A 12470-nucleotide genomic window follows, 5' to 3' on the forward strand; every position below is an offset into this window, starting at 1 on the left:
TCAGTTCTCACAGGGTTATATCGAACACAGACAATTTTGTATCTCCAATTCACCTCACTTGCATGTCTTTGGACTGTGGGAGGAAACTGGAGCACCCGAAGTAAACCCACGCAGACACGGGGAGAACATGCAAACTCCACACAGACAGGACCCGGACTGCCCCACCTGGGGATTAAACCCAGGACCTTCTTGCTGTGAGGCGACAGTGCCTACATACCAAAAACATAGTGCAGCTGAATGTAGAAGCTTAATGCAATCAACTACAAGATTTTACTCACTTATTTACGGATTTTTCACCTGTTTTAAGATAAAGTCATTCAATAAAAGCACAACACATAGTGACAACACTGATTATTATCATTGTTCCTTTTCTGTGTATATGCAGTTCAAAGTTGCACTTTAGATCCTGTAGCTGTTCTTTCAGAATGGAGGGGTGAGGAAGTTCGTGTGTGTGTGTGTGTGTGTGTTATCGTTTGCATGATGTGCTCTCTGACAGACTGCACACATAAAGGAAACACCTACTGATTGGTCTGCTGCATCAGAGAAAGGAAGTGCCATGCAACAGTGTACTCTGTGGCTCTGACTTCTTCGTAGCTTCATATTTGGGTGAGTCCATCTTTCCATGAATAGACTAAGAGAAAGTCAGGAGACAGGAGAGTAGAGAAGGTTTAGGAAACTGTGGAGGATAGCACAGTGAGGGCATCATTAGCAGGCTGAGGTTGGTGCTTTTTCTTCTAAAGGTGGCTCAGTTGTCTTTGGGCTCCACCATAAAGGAAACTCATAGGAGGAAATACAAACTCTTACAAACACACTTAAGTAGAAGGACGCTCGGAACACAGTTTTGATTGGTTCTTTTTTTAATAAATATTACTGGTTAAATAGTAAAACACTTAATAGTATATGTTTATGCATATATTTAAAAAGATTTAGTCATCTGTGGGGAATTAAAGAAGAATGATATATGTCATGTCTAATCATAGTCAAAGTTTACATCCATTTGTAATGGACATGTATACCATTTTAATAATTTATTAAACTGTTTATTATGATTTATTTTATTTGACTAAACAGTTGGAACACAAGCTGGATCTTTGTCCAGAAAAAAATAATTCAAAAGCTTATTGTAGGTTTTCTCAAAACATCCTGGATCAAATTTATGATTTAGGAAGATAACATATGGCCTTGTAAAAGCTGATTAGTGATCATGATTGGCTATAGCTGGTTCGGCTAGTTTTACTGCACAAAATCTACACAGAACAGTGGTCTCGTGCCAAGGTTGATAAGAAACTGTCACCTCTTGCCAAGACGACATTCCAAATGGTCAGAGATAATCCGAAAATACCAAAAGACAGGTCTGCCACGAATACTAGATAAGTTTCACATCACCATGGGTATAAAGGCTGCTCTGGATACTGCTTCTTCTTTATCCATGTGACTGAACAAAATTCAGTCATGTTGTAAGATGCTGATTTTGAAGAAGAAGCTTACTTCTTACATGACAGCCCATGATCTATAGACAAATTATAAAAATCCTGACAAACACTATCTCAGTCAGTATATAGGGTTGGAAATATTGGTTGCATTAGCTTTTTTTGTTCAGTATGTGAGGTAACTGTTTTTCAAAAGTGATTGACTTGGTTGATTGACTTAATTGATTGACTTGGAATGTCAATCAATTAAGCCGTCAGCACAATGTAATCCCGACTGATCACTTGATCAAAACAATGGAACATTTCTAACATGGTGGGAATGGTCTCTTCCAGGATAACAGTACTCCCCCTCCACAGGGTATGAGGGCATGATCACTAAATACGAGGGTTCTTTAAAAAATTTCTCCACTTTTTTAAAACTCTGTTTAATAAGAATTTTCAAAAACAAATGACATCACTTTTCTACATAGTCACCATAGTCATGAACATAGTCAAAGTGTTTTGGTTAAGCGTGTAGCCACTAATGCGCCACTGCTTTCACATCATAATTACATTAAAATCTTCTTCCCCTTAAAGCTTCTTTGAGCGTCCAAAAAGGTGGAAATCAGATGGTGCTAATTCCGGATGTCTCTCAGACACAACCAATTACTACTCCTCCCACCCTCACTGGTTCCAACCAAAATATAAAAGTGTGGAAACTTTTTGAAGATCCCTCATAGTTTAAACCTGGGCTTGATCCTTACTTTACCTTAAAAGGTGGACTGGGTATATTAAGTTGGCCCTATGTATAAGTGAGTGAATGTGTTAGTGATGCCCTGCAATGGACTGGTCCTCTGTCCAGGGAGAATTCTTAAATTGCAGCTGTTATTTCTATATGATGCCAGACTCACCATGACCTTGACAAAGATAAAGCAAGTAAAAGTAAAATAAAAGCTAAATTGATGTTATTTTGTCAAGGTGTCTTAAAGTCATAAAATATCATAAAATTTTACATCATTAAAGTGAGAAAAACTCAGGGCAGTTGTAGCCTAGTGGTTAAGGACCTGGACTAATCGAAACGTCACTGGTTCAAGCCTCACCATTGGTTGCCACTGTTGGGCCTTTGAACAAGGCCCTTAATCCTCAATTGCTTAGACTGTATACTGTAACTGTAATGTAAGACGCTTTGGATAAAAGTGTCTGCTAAATGCTGAAAATGATTAATGCTGATTAATGTCAATTTTATTAACAAACTGTTAAATCTTTTAATGTTTGATGTATATAACATATGCATATATGCATTTATTATTAATACTGACAGCATATATTAGTAAATTGTAACATTAAAATTGTTGGATATAAAATTTTCCTTTACATTAAAGTTGCACATTTCTGACTAAATAAAACAATGCTGCTATTAAACACCCATGAAAAACTACCAGGCTGGTGACAGATAAATCATCATAAAGTGAAACAAAAGTTATTTTTAAAACTCAACTACTTCTTTGTGCATGTTTTGGTTCCACATTTTCAGAGTTGGAACCACTTAAGACAGAACAGTATAATTTCCTCTTTCCTTGTATGATTACATAGCCTTTAATGTGATCATGTTGCACTGCATTCTTGAATAATGTGCACACTTTTAATCAATAAAACTTATTCTCTGCATATCTAAATGAACTTATACATTTATTTTGAGACTCTTGGTCTTTATCTGGCTGAGTGAATTTCAGCCGCAGAGGAAACGGAGATGCACATTTTGCAAAGTGTGAGAGCAGCTTTCATTAGTGGTGTATGTATCAGGAAGTTGCTGTCGCCTTTTCTGTAACACATGGTGGTATGCTGTGCTGCTGATTTGGCTGACAAACTAGATCTCAGTGCTGTTACCATCATCCAATATTAAAAATGGCCTTCACAACATTTGCATCATGTGACAGACTAAGCATTCAAGAAGTAAACTGAAAAGTACTTAACACTTTGAAAGTTACTTTCATTGCTACACATACAGGCTGCTCCATAATCGTTTGCATACATGGTAAAGATGGGTAAAAAGGGTTATAAGGAATTCATCTTTTGAAGGCAAGCAGTAATTTATGACTTTTTATATGTTTATATCTGACACAGAGAGCAAATTATCTTAGCCATTTTTCAAAATGAGAGAAACAAGAGATCAAAACAAATAAGGGTAAAGTGTGGGATGTAACGATACACTCTACCCACGATGCGATGCGATTCACAATACTGGGTTCATGATAAAAAATTTTCCTGATTTTTTAAACAAAATGAAATTCAAGAAAGTTTCCTTTTATTATTTCTCTTTAAAAAAATAAAATAAAATACTGTATTTGTGCTTATCTTTTATTTATCACAAACTATGCAAAACAATGCTGCACGTTTCCCTTTTTGTGTAAAAAAAAACTGAAATGAAATTTTAAAACAAATCCCACATTAAATAAATAAATGAATAATACAAATAAAGAAAGTATCCTCACATAAATAAATTTGGATGAAAAATTTCGAACCTGGCAACCCTGTAGTGACGTCAACCAGGCGAGGTGAATAGCGCCAGTGCCCTCTGCGGTTTAAAGTGTTTAAAGTTTAAAGTATTTTATTGTGAAGATCCACAGATATTTACTCTGACTTCATGGCTTTATTTTTGCCTGGACAATGTAGTATGAAAAGTGGCCCTTTATCCAACTATGTTCTATCAATCTAAACTGCAACTATTAACCAATTTAGTTCTAGATTGAGCTCAATGATAATTAAATTAAACAGGATGCACATGACCACAATTTGGAGCAAAAATATTTGAATTTGTGAACGATGGATTTCAGGTTGTTTTTTTATTTTTATTAATTTCTAAAACCCCTAAACTTTGTTATAATAGATGATTAGGTGTAGATCGGTGGTTTAAAATATCTATTTAAGCCGCTCAGGTGGCGCAGTAAAATACACTAGCGCACCAGAGCTGGGATCTCTAATACATCGTATCAAATCTCAGCTCTGATCCGCATATGAACTTGCCTCGTGCAGGTAAAAAGATGCAGTCGGCCACTGCACATGTGTTGGAGGGGGCATGTGTCAGTTCGCTCTCCTCAGTCAGCACCAGTAGAGAGGAAGCATAACGCATAACGCAATTGGATAAAAATTGGACGTGCTAAAAATCGGGAGAAAAAAAAAAAAAAAATAATAAAAAAAAAAAATATATATATATATATATATATATAATATTTAATAAAATCTCAGACAGAGAAGAGTGTTCAGAAGGTCAAAAGATTTAAATAGTTTCAGAATCCACTTTAAATAAAGTTATCAGCTGAATGATAAAGTAAGGGAACAAAGTTCTAGTAATGTCATTTACTGCTTGAGAAGTAGGACAATTTATTGCCTTATTTATAAGAGTACTATAAACTGTAATCTGCCTCTACTCCTAAAACCAGTATCCACTAAAAAAGGCCCAGCCTGTCATGTTAAATTAAAGGTATGAGTTCAGTTTGCAATTAGTGTGCATGATTCATTTTTGTTTTCTCTTTAGGGTGTAAGGTACAGTGAACACAGGTAATAAGGTCACATCTACCCCTTTACATTGGAAAAGCTTGTGCGATGTCATGAGAGAGGATGACCTACGGCTTGTAATGTGTCCTAAAATAGCTTACCCCATGTTGCATAGCTGTGCTTCTGGTTGTTTGATATTGTCGTTGCCAGCTCAGTAAAATCAGATTCATGATGGTTATTTGGTTCACATAATTAAAACATTAAAAAAAGAATTGCCTGTAGGTTAATCTGTTTGCTTCCTTTTCCAGTTTTCAGGTGAATTCACAGTGCACTACTAGGGAGACACAGACATTACCTGTGATTGTTTAAAACTTCATTCATTTCAGATTTTTTTTCATTGAGAGGAATAGAATTACATGAATATAACTAAGAAAGAGGAAGAATAGCAGTCTGTCTCTTTAAGTTCTTGATTTTGGTAATGATGTTTTGTCCAAAATGTATTTCACAACATGCTTCTAGGTTCCTACACCACAACCGTGTTTGTGTTGTGTCAGTCATGTAGCACTCAAATTCTGAACGTAATAAGTCATAAGTTATACGACTTGCAACTTGCTTTGGCCCTGCTGAGGAATGTCATTTAAATGAACTTGTCAGGTGATCTTGTTTTTGGATTTAGCTCTTAGATTTAGCATTCGCCGTCCTCTTAGTATAAAACTGATCACCTAAACAACAGTCCTGCCATATTTTGGGGTGTTTTTACCAAATTTTGTTTGCTCTTATATGTTAACAGAGTCACAGATTAATTCTAATTGTCTTTATTTCTCTGTGTAGGTGTTTTTATTCATTCTAATACATACAGAGCAAAAAAGTACAAGGAAAATATGCCTGGTCCTCCACCACCCCCACCACCTCCGCCAACATTTTCCCAGGTAAGACACATATTACCCTAGGCCCTGTTCACACAAATGTGGATATTTCTGTTTTACCTTCCATTACACATAAATTCAGGGTCAATATTAATTATCAGGCTCCATGTGGCAAATTTGTATCTAGCATTATATTAAGCAGCTTGTATCACATGACTAGTGATGACTGTAATATTGTTGAATGATCTCTAAATCCGTCATTTGTTACAGGCCAACACAGAAAAACCAGTCCTTAAAAAGTCTGAGCAGCACGGGAGAAATGCCTTACTGTCAGATATTTCCAAAGGCTCCCGTCTGAAAAAGACTGCCACCAATGACCGCAGTGCTCCAGTATTTGATAGTAAGTGAATTATACAAGCATAACATCATAATAAAACCACCAACAAGGAACTAAAAAGCATGATGGGACTTTTTACACCACCAAATAAGTTGCTGTATGTAAAATGTAACCCAAAAGAACACAGAGATGTTGCCAGGAGATCTACAATGACCTTATACAGGAAGAAATATGGACAAAAGTACCGGGACACTAATTTTTGAATTTATGTGTTTCAGCCACAACAGTTGCTAACAGCTGTAATAAATCAATTATCTAAAAGAAAGCAACAGTTTAGAAAAGGTCCTTCCCTGTTCAAGCATGACTATGCCCCTGTGCACAAAACGACTAAAATGACATGAAATAATATTGGTATGAAGAAACTCCGGTGACCTGCGCAAAGCCCTGGCTTCAGCTCCACTGAACAGCTCTGGAATGAACTGGAACATTAATTAAAGTTTTTTTTTTTTTTTACCAACATCAGTGCACAGCCGTATAAATGCTCTTTTGACTTAATGGGCACAAATTCCTACAGAAGCCTTCTTACAGTGGCTGTTGTTATAGCTGAAAAGATCACACAGCAGTCACTATATTTATTTTACTTGTTCAATGAATAGGATGTTCAACAAGTTTATGGTCATGTGTCCAAATACTTTTGACCATAGAGGCCTTGCTCAAGGGCCCAACAGTGGCAGCCTGGCAGTAATGGGGCTTGAACCAGCAACCTTTCGATTACTTGTCCAGTGCCTTACCCGCTATGCTACAACTGCCCTATTTTCAGACATGTCCAATCCATGCACCTAGAAGGCTGCAGACTAGTACAAGTCAAAAGTCATCGGGTTCTTCTTTTCACCAGTCAGAGTTGGACTTTTACATAATCATACCTAAATTCAAGCCAGCACCCCAACTTGACAATGTGATACCCTATCCAGCTTTCCCTACCTCTAACACGTCCACTTGTGTCTTTAGAAGTCCTTGAAACTTAAACATTAAACATTTGGGCGCTGTTTATATCAGGCCTGATAATCTAGTGACTCAGTGTTTCTAAAGCCTGTAGTTGTAGTTTTAAAGCCTTTTAAAAATGTTTTTTATAATTTTTTAATTAATTATGTTTTCTGCTTTTACAGAGCCCAAAGGTGGCGGTGGAGGCGGCGGTGGAGGCGGTGGTGGTGGCGGCGGTGGTGGTGGCGGCGGTGGTGGTGGGTTTGGTGGAGGAGCACCAGGAGGGTTAGGGGGACTGTTCCAGGGAGGAATGCCCAGACTAAAATCCCCAGGAAGCTCTGGTAATTATCATATCCCCTCTTTAAAAATGTATCAGGTACTTATTAATATAATTCTGTTTGCATTTCTAACATTTATATGTATTTAAACAGCAAGGCCACCAATGCCACCCACTGGTGGTAGATTCCCGACCCCGGGAGGGAGCCCTTCAGCTCGAGTGCCTGACACTCCTCCTGAGCGACCGACCATGAACAGAGGCAGTGTTCCACCAGTTCTTTCATCTACATCACCATCACTGCGTGGTTCAAATACAGGCGGTCCTCCACCTTTACCGGGAGGTCGATCCCCAGGCTTCCCCCCTTCCTCACAACAAGCACAACAAGGTCGCCGACCGAGCATACCAAATCCTGCTCCTCCTAGTCGCCAAACATCCTTTCCACCTCCACCTCCTTCGAGTGCCCGTCCTTCAAATGATTTCCCCGCTCCACCACCACCTGGTGGTGGACACCGGGGATCTTTACCTCCACCTCCAGTTCCATCTACTAACCGCCCACAACCCACCTCCAGCCCCAGAGATGACTTTCCCCCTCCACCACCAACAATGGGACACAGAACATCTTTTTCATCCCCTCCAGTTCCCTCTAGTAGCCGCCCCCCACTTCCCGTTACTTCTTCAGGCTCTTCAGATAATTTTCCTCCTCCACCACCCTCTGCAGCGGGAGGCAGAGCATTTACCAGTAATGGACCACCACTGCCACCTCCATCAGGAAACAAACCACCTGCCCTACCAGGGGCAAAGCCTATGGGTAATGCCCCACCAGTCCCTCCTTCAGGAAGAGGAGACCTGCGTCCGCCACCTCCTGTGTCACGACCTGGTGGGGCTGGCCCACCTCCACCCCCACCCAGTTCTAGACCACCAGCAGCAGTGAAAGCCCCACCTTTGCGATCTAGTAAGACCTTAATCAAACTTTTTTGAATTCTGTATTGTTGTGTAATGTCACAGATGGTTTCATTTTATTCATCTGAATCTCTTTCAAAAGGTCCACTTCCACCTCCACCTTCAGGAGAGAGCAGAGGGGGTGCTCCTCCTCCACCTCCTCCAAATCATCCAGGAGGAGGTCGAGTAGCTGGAAGGCCTCCTCCACCTCCGGACAGGTCTGGAGGAGGAGGCTTACCTCCTCCACCGCCTTCCTCGATGCGCAATGGATACCAGAGTGCCTCTCAAAGCAGCACAGGTACAGACATTAGATGTCCTCAAGTTTTTTCAGCCAAGCAATGCTCAAATACATCACATTTTAACGTACCCATGAATCTAAAACAGATTTTAAATCGGTAGCTCCTCTTGGATGTCCAATTGTGATTAAATAGATTGGCATTTTGAGTCAGATTTGATAGCAAAGTCTAAAGTTTACATTGTGTCATTTAGAACAGAGTCGTTCCCTGTACTTTTGGAACTAAAACAATTTATATGATGTTGAAAAGTGACGTGTAACCCTACATATTGATGTTTTTGTTCAAACCCTACAACTCTATAGCAGATTACATTTAATACGTAAATTATTTGGAAAATTGCAAGCTCGTTAATTACTAGTTAACTAACTGATCTTCCAAATGCTAGCTAGGTTCTATGTGTGCCATAAATTCACCTGGTATTTTTTGTTTGATAGCACATTTTCTAGCTGCTGAAATGCTATAAATGCTAACAGATAAAATTGCAAATATAATGGTATATCTGTAACAAATGTATGTTGGATTGAAATTAGGGATAAAGGGAGGGCACTGAGTATTTTTAGTTTGAATATTCATGCATTTTGTTGAGTGGCACAGTGGCGCAGCCGGTTGTGTGGGTGCCACACAGCTCCAAATTGCTGGGAACTTGGGTTTGTTTCTTGCTTTTTATCACGGTCTGTGAGAAGTTTTACATATTTTTTATTGGGGTTTACATGCGTATATGTCTACTGGTGACTCTAAATTGACTGTACGTGGGTTAGTGAGCAAACCTTTGATGGATTTCTCTTTAAGCTTCTGGTCAGAATAAAGAGGTCACTAAAGAGATAGATAGATATATACTTTATTGATCCCAAAGGAAATTTAAGTTAAATAAAATTATAATTAAATTAAATTAAATTAAATTATTTAATTAATTTAAAATTAGAGGGCTGTATCTTGTTATTTTATCAGTGCCTAAGGCATTTTAGTATTTTGTAGGCCATTAAAAGTGATTTGTTGGTCCTGTTTGTGTTAAAACACTACATTTATAGAGCAGTATAAGCCAATGGCCAGTTCTTATTGGCTCTCATAATGTATTTATAATGTATGGCTGCTGAGGTCATGAGTCAGCACTCCTTACCAAACACAATAAGTATTAAAGCCTTTAAACCAGTTAATGCATTAAAAAGCTTTGCTTGCTACATCATACCATTTAGCGGATTTGACTCAATCTTTTATGTCCAATGGCATTTTGTAGGGAAGCAACGTCCTTAAATAAACACACACTAACTATAGCTTCATATAAGACCCAGACTTATATTCAGACTGTATCTGAAGCTCTCTGTTTAGCTCTAGATTTCAACAGACAAATTATATGTCTGTCCTGTGGTCAGCAGTCAACCTACAGGACTTAACATAATTCTGACATACGCTGTGCAGTTTCTCCTTTGTAAATTGTGTCACCAACATGGCATTGTCTCAGGGGACCAGTCATGTAGCCAGACTAGTATTTCTAGCATTTCTAAATGTTTGGCCAAAAACAAATGCAAATATATATTTTGACTGTGTCTGTAAGTATGATTGTAGTTGCTTAATTGTTTATTTGGTAACAATTCTAGATAATGTAATCTAGAATCCTTTAAGTGATTAGCTGTGCTGTTCCAAGCAGCAAATAATTAGACAAAAATAAACTTCAAAACAAGTTACAATTAAATCAAATTTCAGTCTGCTTCTTAATGTACACTTTTATTCCTTTTTTTTTTTTTTTCAGATGAATGGGAGATGAGATTTTCCTTCCATCCAGCTTCCGAGCTACCCCCACCAGAGCCCTACATTCCTTTTCCCAAGACGTACCCTAGCAAGGCTGGTAAAAATGATGGCAAAGGTAAAGAAGATGATGATCTAAAAGCGATGCCTTTGACTATGACAAGGTGTCAGACACAGCCACCAAGACAGACAGTTTTGTCATATGGTGAATTTATAAAGTACTAGACTTTTTTGCACACTTTATTGTGTGGATAGCTTAGTGGTAAAGGTACAGGCTAGTGATTAGTGCTGTTTCAAGCCCTATCACTGCCAAGGTGCTCTGCCAAGGTCCTTAACCCTCAAATGCTTGCATTGGTTTCTGACACAGTTGTAAGTAAATTTGGTTAAAGTCATCAACAAACAGCTGTATATATTATAGATTTTAATGACAATAACTGCCATTTTACCAATCAATCTACACTAAATCACAATCTAACCAATGATCACAAAAAACTCTTAATTCATTACTTTGTAAAAGCCCCTTTGGCGTTACAGCTGCAAGTCTTCCTGGATATATCTCTTCAGACTTAGATTGCACAAAAATATTTTTATACAGAAATATTTAGCTCTTACATAGTGAATGTTAGCATTTACAGATTAAATTTTGAATTTGTGTTTCCTGAACAAATTTGTAAGACAAAAACAGAGCTTAAATTGTGTAAAGACGAAAGCAGTAGGGTTGTGGAAATCTTGGTGTAAAAGAATTTGGTAAGAGGGTTTCAAGGCATGACACTGTCAGAGGAACCTTAATCTTTGATGGCTGTATCTTTGACAAAGTGTCAATGTTTTTACAAAAAAATTATAAAGCAACTTATAACCAGGTATAAGTTGAAGGATGGTGTCAGTACTATTTAACCAAGTACTGTTTTTTTTTGCAGGTTCGCTGCAGAGAGGAGCGCCCCCACTTCCTCCATTACCTAGATGAAAGGATATAATTCATGCCATTGCAGTATTACCAGGGCAATATGTCTCAGCTCAAAATGCCTTATTTCAATGTTGCTGACAGTTTTAATTCTACAAGACTGTGTACACACACACACACACACACACACACACAAACACACAAGTTAGTAAGCATTGTTAACAAAAATAAAAAATGCAATAAATAATGATGAAAATATGTTGTTTTTTTGTTGTTGTTGTTGTTGTTGTTGTTGTTGCTAAAAAGCACAAATGAAAACTTGAGTCTTCATAATTTTGAGTTATTGTGAAGGATAGCTAACATTCGTGAAAGATATCTAACAAGAGCCAGCTCTGTAACAAATGAAGATTTAAATTTTTTAAGGATATAGTATTTTAGCAAATCACTTTTTTACAAAGATATTATATTAGATAACAGTTTTGTTTAGAGTAAATTATGTGAGTTGTTCAACTAGAGGTTGAACTACTTTTTACTTTTTTAAATAAATAAAAAAAGAAAGTACTTTCATGAGAATAAATTAGGCAATGTTAGTCTTGTTGTATGTGCAAATATTGAGATCATGTACTGAAAATAAAGCATACCTGTATGTTGGTTAAAATTGTCCTGTGTGGAAATGAGTTCATTATTTTTGTGGGTAAATATAAAATTACTGAAACAATAAAGTTTATGATAAAATTCTAACATCTGCCTATTGTGTTTTATTGGTTTATTCGTCTTAAACTGATTTGTTATTATTATTATATATTGTATATATACAATATATTGTATTATATATAATGGCTTGGTGGGTAGCACCGTCACCTCGCAGCAAGAAGGTCCTGGGTTCGATCTCCAGGTGGGGTGGTCTGGGTCCTTTCTGTGTGGAGTTTGCATGTTCTCCCCTGCGTGTGTCTGCATGGGTTTCCTCTGGTTTTAATCCAAAGACATGCAGGTGAGGTGAACAGGAGATGCAAAATTGTCCATGACTGTGTTTGACCTTAAACTTGTGAACTGATGAATCTTGTGTAACCAGTAACTACCTGTCCGGTCATAAATGTAACCATAGTGTGTAAAACATGACGTTAAAATCATAGTAAATAATAAATAAAGCAACTGAATTTATTGAGATGTCTCCTCTGTTCACTGCACCAGTGTTGAGTAACATGCAGGACTTTTATTAAAGCACT

General features: G+C 37.7%; 1 protein-coding gene across 1 annotated transcript; it reads left to right on the top strand.

Annotated features, from left to right (window-relative positions):
* Positions 1 to 557: 557 nt before the first annotated feature.
* On the top strand, positions 558 to 11952 carry wipf1a (WAS/WASL interacting protein family, member 1a). The gene is made up of 8 exons (XM_063005945.1): positions 558 to 606; positions 5736 to 5833; positions 6041 to 6170; positions 7274 to 7429; positions 7520 to 8317; positions 8408 to 8602; positions 10348 to 10461; positions 11261 to 11952. The coding sequence occupies exons 2-8, from the start codon at positions 5786 to 5788 to the stop codon at positions 11305 to 11307; spliced, it is 1488 nt and encodes a 495-aa protein (XP_062862015.1). The 5' UTR covers positions 558 to 606; positions 5736 to 5785; the 3' UTR covers positions 11308 to 11952.
* The last annotated feature ends 518 nt before the right edge of the window (positions 11953 to 12470 follow it).

Source organism: Trichomycterus rosablanca, chromosome 12, assembly GCF_030014385.1.
Source record: "Trichomycterus rosablanca isolate fTriRos1 chromosome 12, fTriRos1.hap1, whole genome shotgun sequence".
Lineage (NCBI taxonomy): Eukaryota > Metazoa > Chordata > Actinopteri > Siluriformes > Trichomycteridae > Trichomycterus > Trichomycterus rosablanca.